At 47.9% G+C, this 13,565-nt stretch overlaps 2 protein-coding genes across 5 annotated transcripts in view; one reads left to right on the top strand and one right to left on the bottom strand.

Moving 5' to 3' along the window:
• LOC139983826 (uncharacterized) overlaps positions 1–13,565 on the bottom strand; it is a 48,236-nt gene that overhangs the window by 34,226 nt on the left and 445 nt on the right. The window lies entirely within an intron of this gene.
• The window catches only part of LOC139982626 (uncharacterized), a 34,434-nt gene extending 20,869 nt beyond the window's left edge, over positions 1–13,565 (top strand). For 2 of the 4 annotated variants that reach the window (XM_071995605.1, XM_071995601.1), the window contains one exon: positions 1,011–13,565. In XM_071995605.1, the coding sequence (XP_071851706.1) occupies positions 1,011–1,118 (108 nt within the window). In that variant the 3' untranslated portion in view covers positions 1,119–13,565. The other 2 variants (XM_071995603.1, XM_071995602.1) reach the window with 1 other exon arrangement.

Raw genomic sequence — 13,565 nt, 5'->3', positions numbered from 1 at the left:
AGCCTACCAAGGGCAGCCGGTCTAGCTAGCTCCGTCTGGACAGATCCGGTGCCTTGACCTTGTCATTCTTTTCCTGTTAATTACACTGTTAGGAGCAAGTCAACATCACAAGTTTTTGCGTGATTTTAGCACTCTCTCAGCTTACTTTGAAGCCCTGGTTTTCCCGATTCGGTGATTTTGCTCCCTTTTTAGTCCCTTTGGGACCCCTCTTTTCATCCCGTGTACGTCGGGGAAAGGTTTTTTTCTTTTTCTTTTTCTTCCTCTCGTGTTCGGCCGAAGCGTAGCGTGCTTCGGCGAGTTACCTCCATATTGTTTTGTGTGGGAGTTCGTCGGTCTTGCATCGATTGCGAGGTGTTCTGTTGTTCGCCCCTGCCCGGAAATAGGTGAGCTCATCTTTTCCCCGTGGTCTTTGCTCCGCTGGGGCTGTGGGTCACGTCACCCTTCTTTGCGCGCTCTAGAGCTCTGCCCAAGTGATTTTGGTCACGTAGTCCTTATTTGATACGAAAGCCTTTGGGTTTCCTTCTTCCTTATTAATTCGTATAGAGAAGGTATCGATGAGTTAAGTTTCATTCAGTCTTCGGGCCTGCGTCTGTTCTACCCGCAGGCACAGTTATAGGTGGTGGCTCTAACTTTTTGGCCCGTCTCTTCCTCTTCCTTGGATCCCCGGGTTCCGTTCTGGTTTAGTAGCTACTGTTGACCCTCTAGCTGAACCCCAGTGGAGTCCCTTAGCCTCTGTACTCAGTCTGAGAGAAAGGGGGCTTGAATTTTGTCCGTCGGAAGTTTTTACGGTGGTTTGTGGCCTATCACCCCCGAACGAAAGCTCCTAGAAGTGTGATTGCTGACTTACTCTACTTTGTTCTGGGCTGCTACATCCACTCTGGAATTCTCCGGGGCACGACCAGGTGATCTGGCTCCCCTGCTCCTCCGCCTCAGCGGAGGCTTTTCCTCCCGTTATTAAAGTAGTTTAGCACTACCGTTGCCTAATAACGCTTATACTTTTGTTCTTTCAGATTGAAGCACGTGGTTTCCATGCGCAAGGTGGTCTTAAAGGGATCTTGCCCGCTGGAATGTCTGAATCCGATCGTTCTTCACCCCCTCCTCACCGCCTCTACCGGTAGAATCCTTGCTGATGCTAGCAACGGAAGCGTCTAGTAGATAGACTCCGACAGCGCCGGTCACACTAGCCGACCTGTCGCGGAGTTTCCCCGTGTCGATGGTAGCACAAGCAGGCTTGATTAACGGAGTCCCGTTGTGTTGGCCCAGGCTCTTCCTTCTTCACAAAGGGCTCGGTGCCCCCACTATACCGGACCGGCTTGGCAGGAAGCCTGATGGGGATACACTATCAACATCTCAACCTCAACCGCTTGATAACAGAGGCCCGGATCCTTTCCAGGACTTTGGCGAAAGTAGCGGCCGGTCCCCAGCTAGGAGACAGAAAAAAAACAAGAAAACGGAGACGCACGTCCTCCTCTTCTGAGTCCTCGTCTAGCGAACGGGAGTTCCGTCGGGGACAATTCCCATCACCATTCTTCGGTACGGCCGGAGGAACCATCGTTGGTGTCTCTCCTAATGGCCTAGAAGGAGTCGATCGATGTCCTTTGTCATGGCCCTCAGGTGAACTCTGCTTGTTTACAGGAAGTGTCTAGCTAGCCGCGTGATTCGACCTAGCCCCATCGGGGCCTTACTACAGCTCCAGCTGCTCCATCTCCGATCCGTGAAACGGAAATTGAGATCCATCCCTCGTACTCGTCTTTGGACACGGGTAGCGTTCGTTCTTACAGAATAACGTAGCTCCTCCCGCCTTCTCCAGGAGTCCCCCCGTGTGGGGACAGCTTGAAGGGTATTGTTTTGTTCCTCGGACGATGGCCGCCTTATCTTTCCTGGCCCAGACGTCGAGCCGTCTGGGGACGTACTCTCGTAAGAGGGTTTGTGACGTTTGGTCCGTTAACTAAATGTAACGTACATCTCTTGTGTGACAGATCTTCCCATCGTAGTTCAGCCCGCCAGGTACTGCTGGCTCAGAATTCGGGCTTCTGGGGACGAGTCATGATGTTACCCCCGCCCTCCCTTAATCACTACACGTATACGAGTAACCAGTGGCGCTTTGAGTGTTTTTTTCTGCGTCGGTGAAACGCCCTCCCGCTTTGGGATTGTCGGACATTGTCTCCGGCGCTCTTATGGGCGCCCATTTCCGTATCGGACCTATTCGGAGACTCGTTCCAATCGGACGTTAAGCAGGACGTATTGAGGAGAGATATAACTCCTGTAAAACCAACCAACCTCCTCCTCCCTTGCCACCTCGCAGGAGAGCCTCAGAACCATCTACGAACGAACGAGGCTCAAGTTCGGCCTTTTCAAGCTGCCGTAGGGGCGCAATGCGAAGAACCCGACACCTTCTATTACCGGCGGAGGGCAGGGGAGGGGTCTTTCCTTTCATAAATGACTACTCGCCGAGCCCGGACCTCCTTCCACCAGCCTCCTAGGTGGGGGAGTCTCCTGGCGTTTGCCGGCGAAATGGAACAGCGTCACAAGGGACCGATGGATCCAGGAGGGATACGGACTAGAATTAACTTCACGGCCACCACATCCGGGTCACGCTGGGTCACACCGGAAAGGACTTCACTTCTTATTTTCTTTTCGTTTTTGTGTTGAATATACGATGTATGTAGGCTCGAGTTTCATATGTACTTGGTTGTGCATAGGCCTTAGGCTGTTTAGCACCGTATAGAACTGTGTCCCGGCGCTAAGGCTGCGGGTCACGTGAATCTAGTTTGCGTGCTCTAGTGCTCTGCTAAAGTGGTTTTGGTCACGTAGTCCTTTTTGATACGAAAGCCTTCGGGTTCCCTATTTCCTTATTTTTTCTTATGGAGAAGGTATCGATGAGTTTTGTTTCATTAAAGCCTTCGGGCCTGCGTCTGTTCAACCCGATGACACAGTTATAGGTGGTGACTCTAACTTTTGGCTAGTCTCTTCCTCGTCCTTGGACCCTCCGGGTTCCCTATTGGTTTATAAGCTACTGTTGACCCTCTAGCTGGACCCCAGTGGAGTCACTTAGCCTCTGTCTTCAGTCTGAGAGAAAGTGGGGCCTGAATTTTGTCCGTCGGAAGTTTCTACCGTGCTTTTTGGCCCATAACCCACAACGGAAAGCTCCCAGAGGTGTGGTTGTTGACTTACTCTACTTGTTTCTGGGCTGCTACATCCACTCTGGTACCTTAGGGAGTTCTCCGGGGGCACGGCCAGGTGGTCTGGTCCCCCTGCTCCTCCGCCTCAGAGGAGGCTTTTCCTCCCGTTATTTAAGTAGTTTTTCACTACCGTTGCCTTATATCGTTCATGCCTTTGTTCTTTCAGATCGAAGCACGTGGTGTCCATACGCATGTTGATCTTAAGGTAATCTTGCCCGCTGAAATGTCTGAATCCGTTCGTTCTCCACCTCCTCCTCACCGCCTCTACCGGTAGCATCCTTGCTGATGCTAGCGACGGGAGCGTCTATTAGATAGACTCCGTCAACGCCGGCCACGCTGGCCGACCTGTCGCGGAGTTCCCCAGTTTCGATGGTAGCACAAGCAGGCTTGATTAACGGAGTTCCATTGTGTCGGCCCATGCTCTTCCTTCTTCACAAAGGGCTCAGGGCAATCACCTTTACCGGACCGGCTTGTAAGGAAGCCTGATGGGATCCACTATCAACCTCTTAATCTCAACCGCTTGATACCAGAGGCCTGGATCCTTTCCAGAACCTTGCCGAAATTAGCGGCCGGTCCCCAACTAGGAGACAGAGGAAACAAGAAAACGGAGACGCACATCCTCCTCTTCTGAATCCTCGTCTAGTGAACGGGAGTTTCGTCGGAGGCGGAGAAACAACTCCCATCACCACTCTTCGGTACGGCCGGAGGAACCATCGGTGGTGTCTCTCCTAACGGCCTTGAAGGAGTCGATCGATGCCCTCTGTCAGGGCCCTCAGGTGGACTCTGCTTGTTTGCAGATAGTGTCTAGTTCGCCGCTTGGTTCGACCTAGCCCCATCGGGGCCTTACTACAGCTCCAGCTGCTCCTTCTCCGATCCGTGAACCGGAAATTGAGCATCATCCCTCGGACTCGTTTTCGGACACGGGTAGCGTTCGTTCTTATAGAATAACGAAACTCCTCCCGCCTTCTCCCGGAGTCCCCCCGTGAGGGCACAGTTTGAAGTGTTTTTTTATTTGTCCCTCAGACGATGGCCGCCTTATCTCTCCTGGCCCAGACGTCTGGGGACGTCCCATCGTAAGAGTGTTAGGGACATTTGGTTCGTTAACTAAATGTAACGTACATATTTTTGTGTGACAGATCTTCCCGTCGCAGTTCAGCCCGCCAAGTACTACTGGCTTAGAATTCGGGCTCCGGGGGACGAGCCACGATGTAAACCCCCCCCCCCCCCCGGCCTCTCTTATTCCCTCAGTTAGAAGAGTAACCAGTGGCGCTTCGAGCGGTTTACTCTGCGTCGGTGAAACGCCCTACCGCTATTGGGATTGTCGGACATTGTCTCCGGCGCTCTTATGGGCGCCCCTTTCCGTATCGGACCTTTTCGGAGACTCATTCCAATCGGACGTTAAGCAGGACGTATTGAGGAGAGATATAACTCCTGTAAAACCAACCAACCTCCTCCTCCCTTGCCACCTCGCAGGAGAGCCTCAGAACCATCTACGAACGAACGAGGCTCAAGTTCGGCCTTTTCAAGCTGCCGTAGGGGCGCAATGCGAAGAACCCGACACCTTCTATTACCGGCGGAGGGCAGGGGAGGGGTCTCTCCTATCGTAAATGACTACTCGCCGAGCCCGGACCTCCTTCCGCCGGCCTCCTAGGTGGGGGAGTCTCCTGGCGTTTGACGGCGAAATGGAACAGCGTCACAAAGGACCGATGGATCCAGGAGGGATACGGACTAGAATTAACTTCACGGCCACCACATCCGGGTCACGCAGGGTCACACCGGAAAGAACTTCACTTCTTATTTTCTTTTCGTTTTGTGTTGAATATACGATGTATGTAGGCTCGAGTTTCATATGTACTTGGTTGTGCATAGGCCTTAGGCTGTTTAGCACCGTATAGTACTGTGTCCCGGCGCTAAGGCTGCGGGTCACGTGACCCTAGTTTGCGTGCTCTAGAGCTCTGCTCAAGTGGTTTTGATCACGTAGTCCTTATTTGATACGAAAGCCTTCGGATTTTCTTCTTCCTTATTTTTTCGTATGGACAAAGTATCGATGAGTTTTGTTTCATTTAGCATTCGGGCCTGCGTCTGTTCAACCCGCTGGCACAGTTATTGATGGTGACTCTAACTTTTTGGCCCGTCTCTTCCTCATCCTTGGACCCTAAGGGTTCCGTTTTGGTTAAGAAGTTACTGTTGACCCCAGCTGGGCCCAATTGGAGTCCCTTAGCATCTGTCTTCAGTCTGAGAGAAAGTGGGGCTTGAATTTTGTCCGTCGGAGGTTTTTACCATGCTTTTTGGCCAATAATCTGCGAACAGAAGATTCTAGAGGTGTGGTTGTTGACTTACTCTACTTTGTTCTGGGCTGCTTCATCCACTCTGGTACCTTAGGGAGTTCTCCGGGGCCACGACCAGGTGGCCTGGTACCCCTGCTCCTCCGCCTCAGCGGAGGCTTTTCCTCCCGTTATTTAAGTAGTTTTTCACTACCGTTGCCAAATAACGCTTAGGCTTTTGTTCTTTCAGATCGAAGCACGTGGTGTCCATACGCATGTTGATCTTAAGGTAATCTTGCCCTCTGAAATGTCTGAATCCGATCGTTCTCCACCTCCTCCTCACCGCCTCTACCGGTAGCATCCTTGCTGATGCTAGCGACGGGAGCGTTTATTAGATAGACTCCAACAACGACGGCCACGCTGGCCGACCTGTCGCGGAGTTCCCCCGTTTCGATGGTAGCACAAGCGGGCTTGATTAACGGAGTTCCATTGTGTCGGCCCATGCTCTTCCTTCTTCACAAATGGCTCGGGGCGGACCGGCTTGGCAGGAAGCATGATGAGGATCCACTATCAACCTCTCAACCTCAACCGCTTGATTCCAGTGCCTGGATCCTTTCCAGAACCTTGCCGAAAGTAGCGGCCGGTCCCCAACTAGGAGACAGAGGAAACAAGAAAACGGAGACGCACATCCTCCTCTTCTGAGTCCTCGTCTAGTGAACGGGAGTTCCGTCGGAGACGGAGAAACAACTCCCATCACCACTCTTCGGTACGGCCGGAGGACCCATCGGTGGTGTCTCTCCTAACGGCCTTGAAGGAGTTGATCGATGCCCTCTGTCAGGGCCCTCAGGTAGACTCTGCTTGTTTGCAGGTAGTGTCTAGTTGGCCGCTTGATTCGACCTAGCGCTATCGGGTCCTTACTACAGCTCCAGCTGCTCCTTCTCCGATCCGTGAACCGGAAATTGAGTATCATCCCTCGGACTCGTTTTCGGACACGGGTAGCGTTCGTTCTTACAGAATAACGAAACTCCTCCCGCCTTCTCCCGGAGTCCCCCCGTGAGGGGACAGTTTGAAGTGTTTTTTATTTGTCCCTCGGACGATGGCCGCCTTATCTTTCCTGGCCCAGACGTATTGGGACGTCCTCTCGTAAGAGTGTTAGGGACGTTTGGTTCGTAAACTAAATGTAACGTACATTTTTTTTGTGTGACAGATATTCCCGTCGTAGTTCATCCCGTTAGGTACTACTGGCTTAGAATTCGGGCTCCGGGGGACGAGCCACGATGTAACCCCCCACCCCCGGCCTCTCTCATTCCCTACACTTAGAAGGGTAACCAGTGGCGCTTCGAGCGGTTTACTCTGCGTCGGTGAAACGCCCTCCCGCTTTGGGATTGTCGGACATTGTCTCCGGCGCTCTTATGGGCGCCCATTTCCGTATCGGACCTTTTCGGAGACTCGTTCCAATCGGACGTTAAGCAGGACGTATTGAGGAGAGATATAACTCCTGTAAAACCAACCAACCTCCTCCTCCCTTGCCACCTCGCAGGAGAGCCGCAAAACCATCTAACGAACGAACGAGGCTCACGCTCGGCCTTACCAATCCGCCGTAGGGGCGCAATGCGAAGAACCCGACACCTTCTATTACCGGCGGAGGGCAGGGGAGGGGTCATCCCTTTCGTAAATGACTACCCGCCGAGCCCGGACCTCCTTCCGCCGGCCTCCTAGGTGGGGGAGTCTCCTGGCGTTTGCCGGAGAAATGGAACATGGTCACAAGGGACCGATGGATCCAGGAGGGATACGGACTAGAATTAAATTCACGGCCACCACATCCGGTCACACAGGGTCACACCGGAAAGGACTTAACTTCTTGTTTTCTTTTGGCTTTGTTTTGAATATACCATGTATGTAGGTCAAATTTTTATTTGTACCTGGTTGTGCATAGGCCTTAGGCTGTTTAACACCGTAGTACTGTGTCCCGGCGCTAAGGCTGCGGGTCACGTGACCCTAGTTTGCGTGCTCTAGAGCTCTGCTCAAGTGGTTTTGGTCACGTAGTCCTTATTTGATACGAAAGCCTTCGGATTTTCTTCTTCCTTATTTTTTTCGTATGGACAAAGTATCGATGAGTTTGTTTCATTTAGCATTCGGGCCTACGTCTGTTCAACCCGCTGGCACAGTTATAGGTGGTGACTCTAACTTTTTGGCCCGTCTCTTCCTCATCCTTGGACCCTATGGGTTCCGTTTCGGTTAAGAAGTTACTGTTGACACCAGCTGGGCCCAATTGGAGTCTCTTAGCATCTGTCTTCAGTCTGAGAGAAAGGGGGCTTGAATTTTGTCCGTCGGAGGTTTTTACCATGCTTTTTGGCCAATAATCCCAGAACAGAAATTGCTAGAGGTGCGGTTGTTGACTTACTCTACTTTGTTCTGGGCTGCCTCATCCACTCTGGTACCTTAGGGAGTTCTTCGGGGCCACGACCAGGTGGCCTGGTACCCCTGCTCCTCCGCCTCAGCGGAGGCTTTTCCTCCCGTTATTTAAGTAGTTTTTCACTACCGTTGCCAAATAACGCTTAGGCTTTTGTTCTTTCAGATCGAAGCACGTGGTGTCCATACGCATGTTGATCTTAAGGTAATCTTGCCCTCTGAAATGTCTGAATCCGATCGTTCTCCACCTCCTCCTCGCCGCCTCTATTGGTAGCATCCTTGCTGATGCTAGCGACGGGAGCGTTTATTAGATAGACTCCGACAACGACGGCCACGCTGGCCGACCTGTCGCGGAGTTCCCCCGTTTCGATGGTAGCACAAGCGGGCTTGATTAACGGAGTTCCATTGTGTCGGCCCATGCTCTTCCTTCTTCACAAAAGGCTCGGGGCGGACCCCCCCCCCCTATACCGGAACGGCTTGTAAGGAAGCCTGATGGGATCCACTATCAACCTCTCAACCTCAACCGCTTGATACCAGAGGCCTGGATCCTTTCCAGAACCTTCCCGATAGTAGCGGCCGGTCCCCAACTAAGAGACAGAGGAAAGAAGAAAACGGAGACGCACATCCTCCTCTTCTGAGTCCTCGTCTAGCGAACGGGAGTTCCGTCGGAGACGAAGAAACAACTCCCATCACCACTCTTCGGTACGGCCGGAGGACCCATCGGTGGTGTCTCTCCTAACGGCCTTGAAGGAGTCGATCGATGCCCTCTGTCAGGGCCCTCAGGTGGACTCTGCTTGTTTGCAGGTAGTGTCTAGTTCGCCGCTTGGTTAGACCTAGCGCCATCGGGGCCTTACTACAGCTCCAGCTGCTCCATCTCCGATCCGTGAACCGGAAATTGAGTATCATCCCTCGGACTCGTTTTCGGACACGGGTAGCGTTCGTTCTTACAGAATAACGTAACTCCTCCCGCCTTCTCCCGGAGTCCCCCCGCCAGGTACTGCTGGCTTAGAATTCGGGCTCCGGGGGACGAGCCACGATGTAACCCCCCCCCCAGCCCTCCCTTATTCCCTACAGTTAGAAGAGTAACCAGTGGCGCTTCGAGCGGTTTACTCTGCGGCGGTGAAACGCCCTACCACTATTGGGATTGTCGTAAAAGACTACTCGCCGAGCCCGGACCTCCTTCCGCCGGCCTCCTAGGTGGGGGAGTCTCCTGGCGTTTGCCGGCGAAATGGAACAGCGTCACAATGGAGCGATGGATCCAGGAGGGATACCGACTGGTGTTCACTTCCCGGCCACCACCTCCAGCTACTTTACGGGTCACATCGGAAAGGACTTTACTTCTTATTATCTTTTGGTTTTGTTTTGAATATACCATTTATGTCCCAGTCATCACAACCTTGTGGGCCCATGCGAGTTCTACGTAGAGAAACGTGGGGTTAACTTGGGTGTGAGCTAACCATGGATTACCATATTTTGGGCCATGTGGGGTTTGACATGAGTTATGAAGTGGGAAAATCACTGTGTATAAACCAAGGGGAGATCACACTAATTCCCATGTAAGTACAATATGGGCTTCAAACGGCCAATTGATTTGATTATACCGTGTGATATTCATATTGGCCTCATGTGGGTCCTATGGTACTCTGAGTTGGAGGAGCACCGACATATTATCGAGGGCACCAATAATTAAATGAGGAGCACAATACTTATGTGCTATGACTTGTAAAGCTTTTGTTCGCATGATGGTGGGAAAAATTATGGGAGTGAGGTGGGAGAACACTAGTCTGAAAGTGGAGGAGCATGTCCCCTGGATGAAGCCTGGCTACCGGACTGCTAAGGAGGGGTTCATGTTCAAATGGAGTCATATAGCCACCTTAGACAAATGCTCAGTGAATGGTAAAGACTGATATTCACTGCAAGTCGACTTGATCATGTTATCATGTATCTTAATTTAATATTAATTATTAAAAGGTACCTCATGGTAATGCAAAAACCAATATGCCATTATTGCTGTGTATAAGTTGATGATGTAGGTGCTTGGAAATAGGTCAACACGCAAAACGATTTTGGATAAAACTTCTGAAATGTTATATTATCTGTATTTCTTCTTGGCTTAGGAGGGGGGAGGGGGTTGGCTAGTGTTTCAGAGCAGAAGGCCTCCCCACTGCCTCATCCCACATATGCCAACTAATTAAATTATATCTGTTGCTCGCCTTGCAGTTGGAGTGTGATCATTATTATACGAAGACAAGTATTCTAAAAAGCTGAGCAAACCTTGAATATATTCCAAGTGTCAAACTGAAGTTTGAATGCAATGGAAAAATTCAATGCACGGTTTCACTGTAGCTGCTAGTACTAGAAAGTCATTTCTCCTTTTTTCATATTTTGATTCGTTTCTTATTTGATTTGTAATTTTGGGCAACCTTTGGCCCCATGAAACCTCCCCCAAACCTGTTTGTGCACTGTGTACTGGTCAGCAAGAAGTTTTAGCAAAAGAATTGAAATTACATAATTAATAATATAGCCTGTATAGCCTATATTCAATTTTGTGAAGATGAAAGGTGACATTACTATACATTATTCTCTCTATACTCTTTGTCCTAGGTCTAGTCCGGTCACACAAGTTTGTTTGTATGGCAACTTGCACTAATTAGAAATTTATCGGCACGATAATATACTGCACAATACTACATTCATAGTAAGCTCACTATGCATATTTTAGCTTTCTTGGACATTTGCTTAAGACACATTCAGGAAGAAAAAGGATGAACTCCATAGCTTCATTTTTTTATGAGACACTCTCATTAAATCCACCCAATTGACTGCATCTGGCTAAAATCATCTATCTACTTAAAATACAGCTGAGAGTATTTGTTATTGTTCCAATAATGATATTATGGAAGCTTAGATATTATGTAACGCTCAAAGCATAGACAATACACTATTTTCTGTGTTTGTTGAAATGTCTAATTATGCAATTTTCAGACATGTTTGCTTGAAGGATGTTGCTCGATTCGGTACAGTTATACCCTGTAATACATGTGATATCAAATGTGATCAGAGGTGGCCTCTATCACACACTAGTCTATATTTTACTCTGGTCAGCGTGCAGGGAAATACAAATATACACCCGATACATATAGAGAACACAGTTACTACTGTAAATCTTAAAGTTTTGTACCACCGTAAAACTGGATCGTGCTGTAAATCGGTAGCATGTGCTATTATGATTACAGTAAGAACTGAGGATAAGTGTAATTCCAACAAATCCAGTTGTTCGGGATTTGTTGAAATTACAAATATCCGCAGTTCTTACTGTAAATCTAATAGCACATGCTACCGATTTATCAGACTTGTCAGGACAATCCAGTATTTACTGTGGTACAAAACTTTAAGATTTACAGTAGTTACTGTAATCTCTGGGGAATCGGCTGAAATATACCATGACTGAAATATTCGAAGATATCATTTATATCCTCCCAGTTGTGGTGGATGAGTGGTTCAAATCAGTGGCGGAGCTAGGGGTATTGGTCAGAGGGGGCGAGAATGGTCTGTAGGGGCGCTTTCGACAATATCCAAGCGGAGCGCCACCACAGGTTGGTGCGGAGCGTACAGAAATTTTTTGAGTAAAGATACTCCCTAGATCGCCGGAAATGACCCTTTCCGGGCCTTGCTAATTTGCAGATAATGTGACAAATGTCAATAGGTAGATGAGAGCACAATAAAAAAAGGCAATAATCGCGAATAAGTGAAAAGTGGTAAAAAGCTGAAAAGGGCGCCAGCAGTCCATTTGAGTCCGTCAGGGGGGGAGGGGGCGTGCGCCCCCCTGACTGTATGAACGCTCCGCCTCTGGTTCAAATCCTTGAACCGTCAATACTTCTATGACCAGTAGTATATGTCAGACAGAGTCTGATTCCCCACCGGATCAATGATAAGTGGTTTTTACCATGGTTTTCCATATGAGCTGGCCTTCCAAGGGAAAATATTCCAACTGTTACTTAAAGTTGATGACTGTTAGTTCCTACCTGACATGAAGTTGTTATTTAAAAGCCTTAACCATCTTTGACATACCTGGTGATTATCATCATATAATAATGGCCATTCAAAGTCATTGTGTCATCGCAGATGTTTTCGCTGTGTATCGTTGCCATATTTGAGACGAAATAGGCAATATGTCATAGATAATACAAGTGATAATACAAGCAACTAGCGTGTTGCACTGCATGAGGTGGAACGTTTGTCTTGTGACAATGTGTCAAAAAAAGTGAGCCATTCCAATCTCTTATCATATTTCATTAAAGGTCAATTTGGTGAAAAGACTGGACAATCAGGGGTTGCATCTGTTCTTGGAGTTATCAAATGAAAGACACACATAAATGAATGTATAATGCCTAAATGACCCTTACTTCCGTAATGGCATAATCTTATATAAAACTGATTTTAGTAAACGTGTGGGCAAAAGTTTATGACGTTAATAGGAATGTTCGCCACACTCTGACCTGCTCGTCGAGGTTAACATAACAAGTAGTTCGCGAGGTTTTGCGAAGGTTCCCGACGCAAATTTACACTTTTATTTCAGAGAAATCCCAGATACTTACGACGGATTGTGTGGTTTATCACACCTCATACTAGCAAAAATTATATCGATCAGTTTCACAATTTAACAAGACAAAGTGTCGGGTAATCCCGACGTTTTTGGTTTAACTCTAATTCTATACTCAGAACAGGAATAAAACAGCATATCTGTTTCATGTTCTAAATACCGTCGAAAAGCATCGGATAATCCGACGGTACAAAGAACGTACATTCACGGCAACAACATTTACAATAGTTCTGGTTATACAGTAGTAAGTTTTTCGGTTTTCGCATATACCCAATACTCCAATCCCGATACAGACATGCAATGCTAACAACAGAAGCATAGCTATAATTAGCAAGTGTTTTGTGTTTTTAAAAGATTCGTAGTTTTTGGAATGATTCAGTAGGGGCTTTCCATGTGTTATAAATTTGTTCTCAGACGAGCCCTCAGGAGCACTGTGGAAGTTAGTTGGATAAGCTGCAACTGTAGACTAGTTGTATAGTTTTATCAAATGTTGTCCAGCGTCAAATAAGTTACTTCATACATTGTGATATTTCTTATAGTACAATGAATTTCATTGTGAGACTCTCATTATATAATAAGTGCCTCTGACAAGTATAATTACATTCTTACCCCATAGTAAAATCAGTGAGTACTTTATTTAAAATAGGAAATTGAAACTGCAATTCGATTATCTTGTAATACCTTTCATGAATTTTATATCATGCTTTAATATACCGATATGGTTTGAGTGGATTATCACTTCATAAATATGTTTCAATCCGTCACCTGTAACCGAAAGTATTATAGATGCATCTGACAACATCAAAGATAGTGGCATTAGCTGTGTTAATATTCGACTTTTATTAAATTTTAAATAAAGCAGTAAATTACATGATGGTAAAAAATAAGGAACAAAATTAGCACCATCAAAACGATTACTGCATGGGATACTGAATGGTTTATGTAAAATATCACTCAACTAGCGCAAGGTATTGAGGTTTAACGTATAGTAATATAAAATTGCCATATTTAAGTCTTCATGTGTACTACCATCAGCCATCAAATTATTTATTTCAATTAAAATAATTTCAAACACGTAGAATTGAATAAATTCACAATTTTACC

The sequence above is a fragment of the Apostichopus japonicus genome, chromosome 16 (genome assembly GCF_037975245.1).
Source record: "Apostichopus japonicus isolate 1M-3 chromosome 16, ASM3797524v1, whole genome shotgun sequence".
Classification (NCBI taxonomy): Eukaryota; Metazoa; Echinodermata; class Holothuroidea; order Aspidochirotida; family Stichopodidae; genus Apostichopus; species Apostichopus japonicus.
This window is presented reverse-complemented; position numbering and strand designations above follow the sequence as displayed.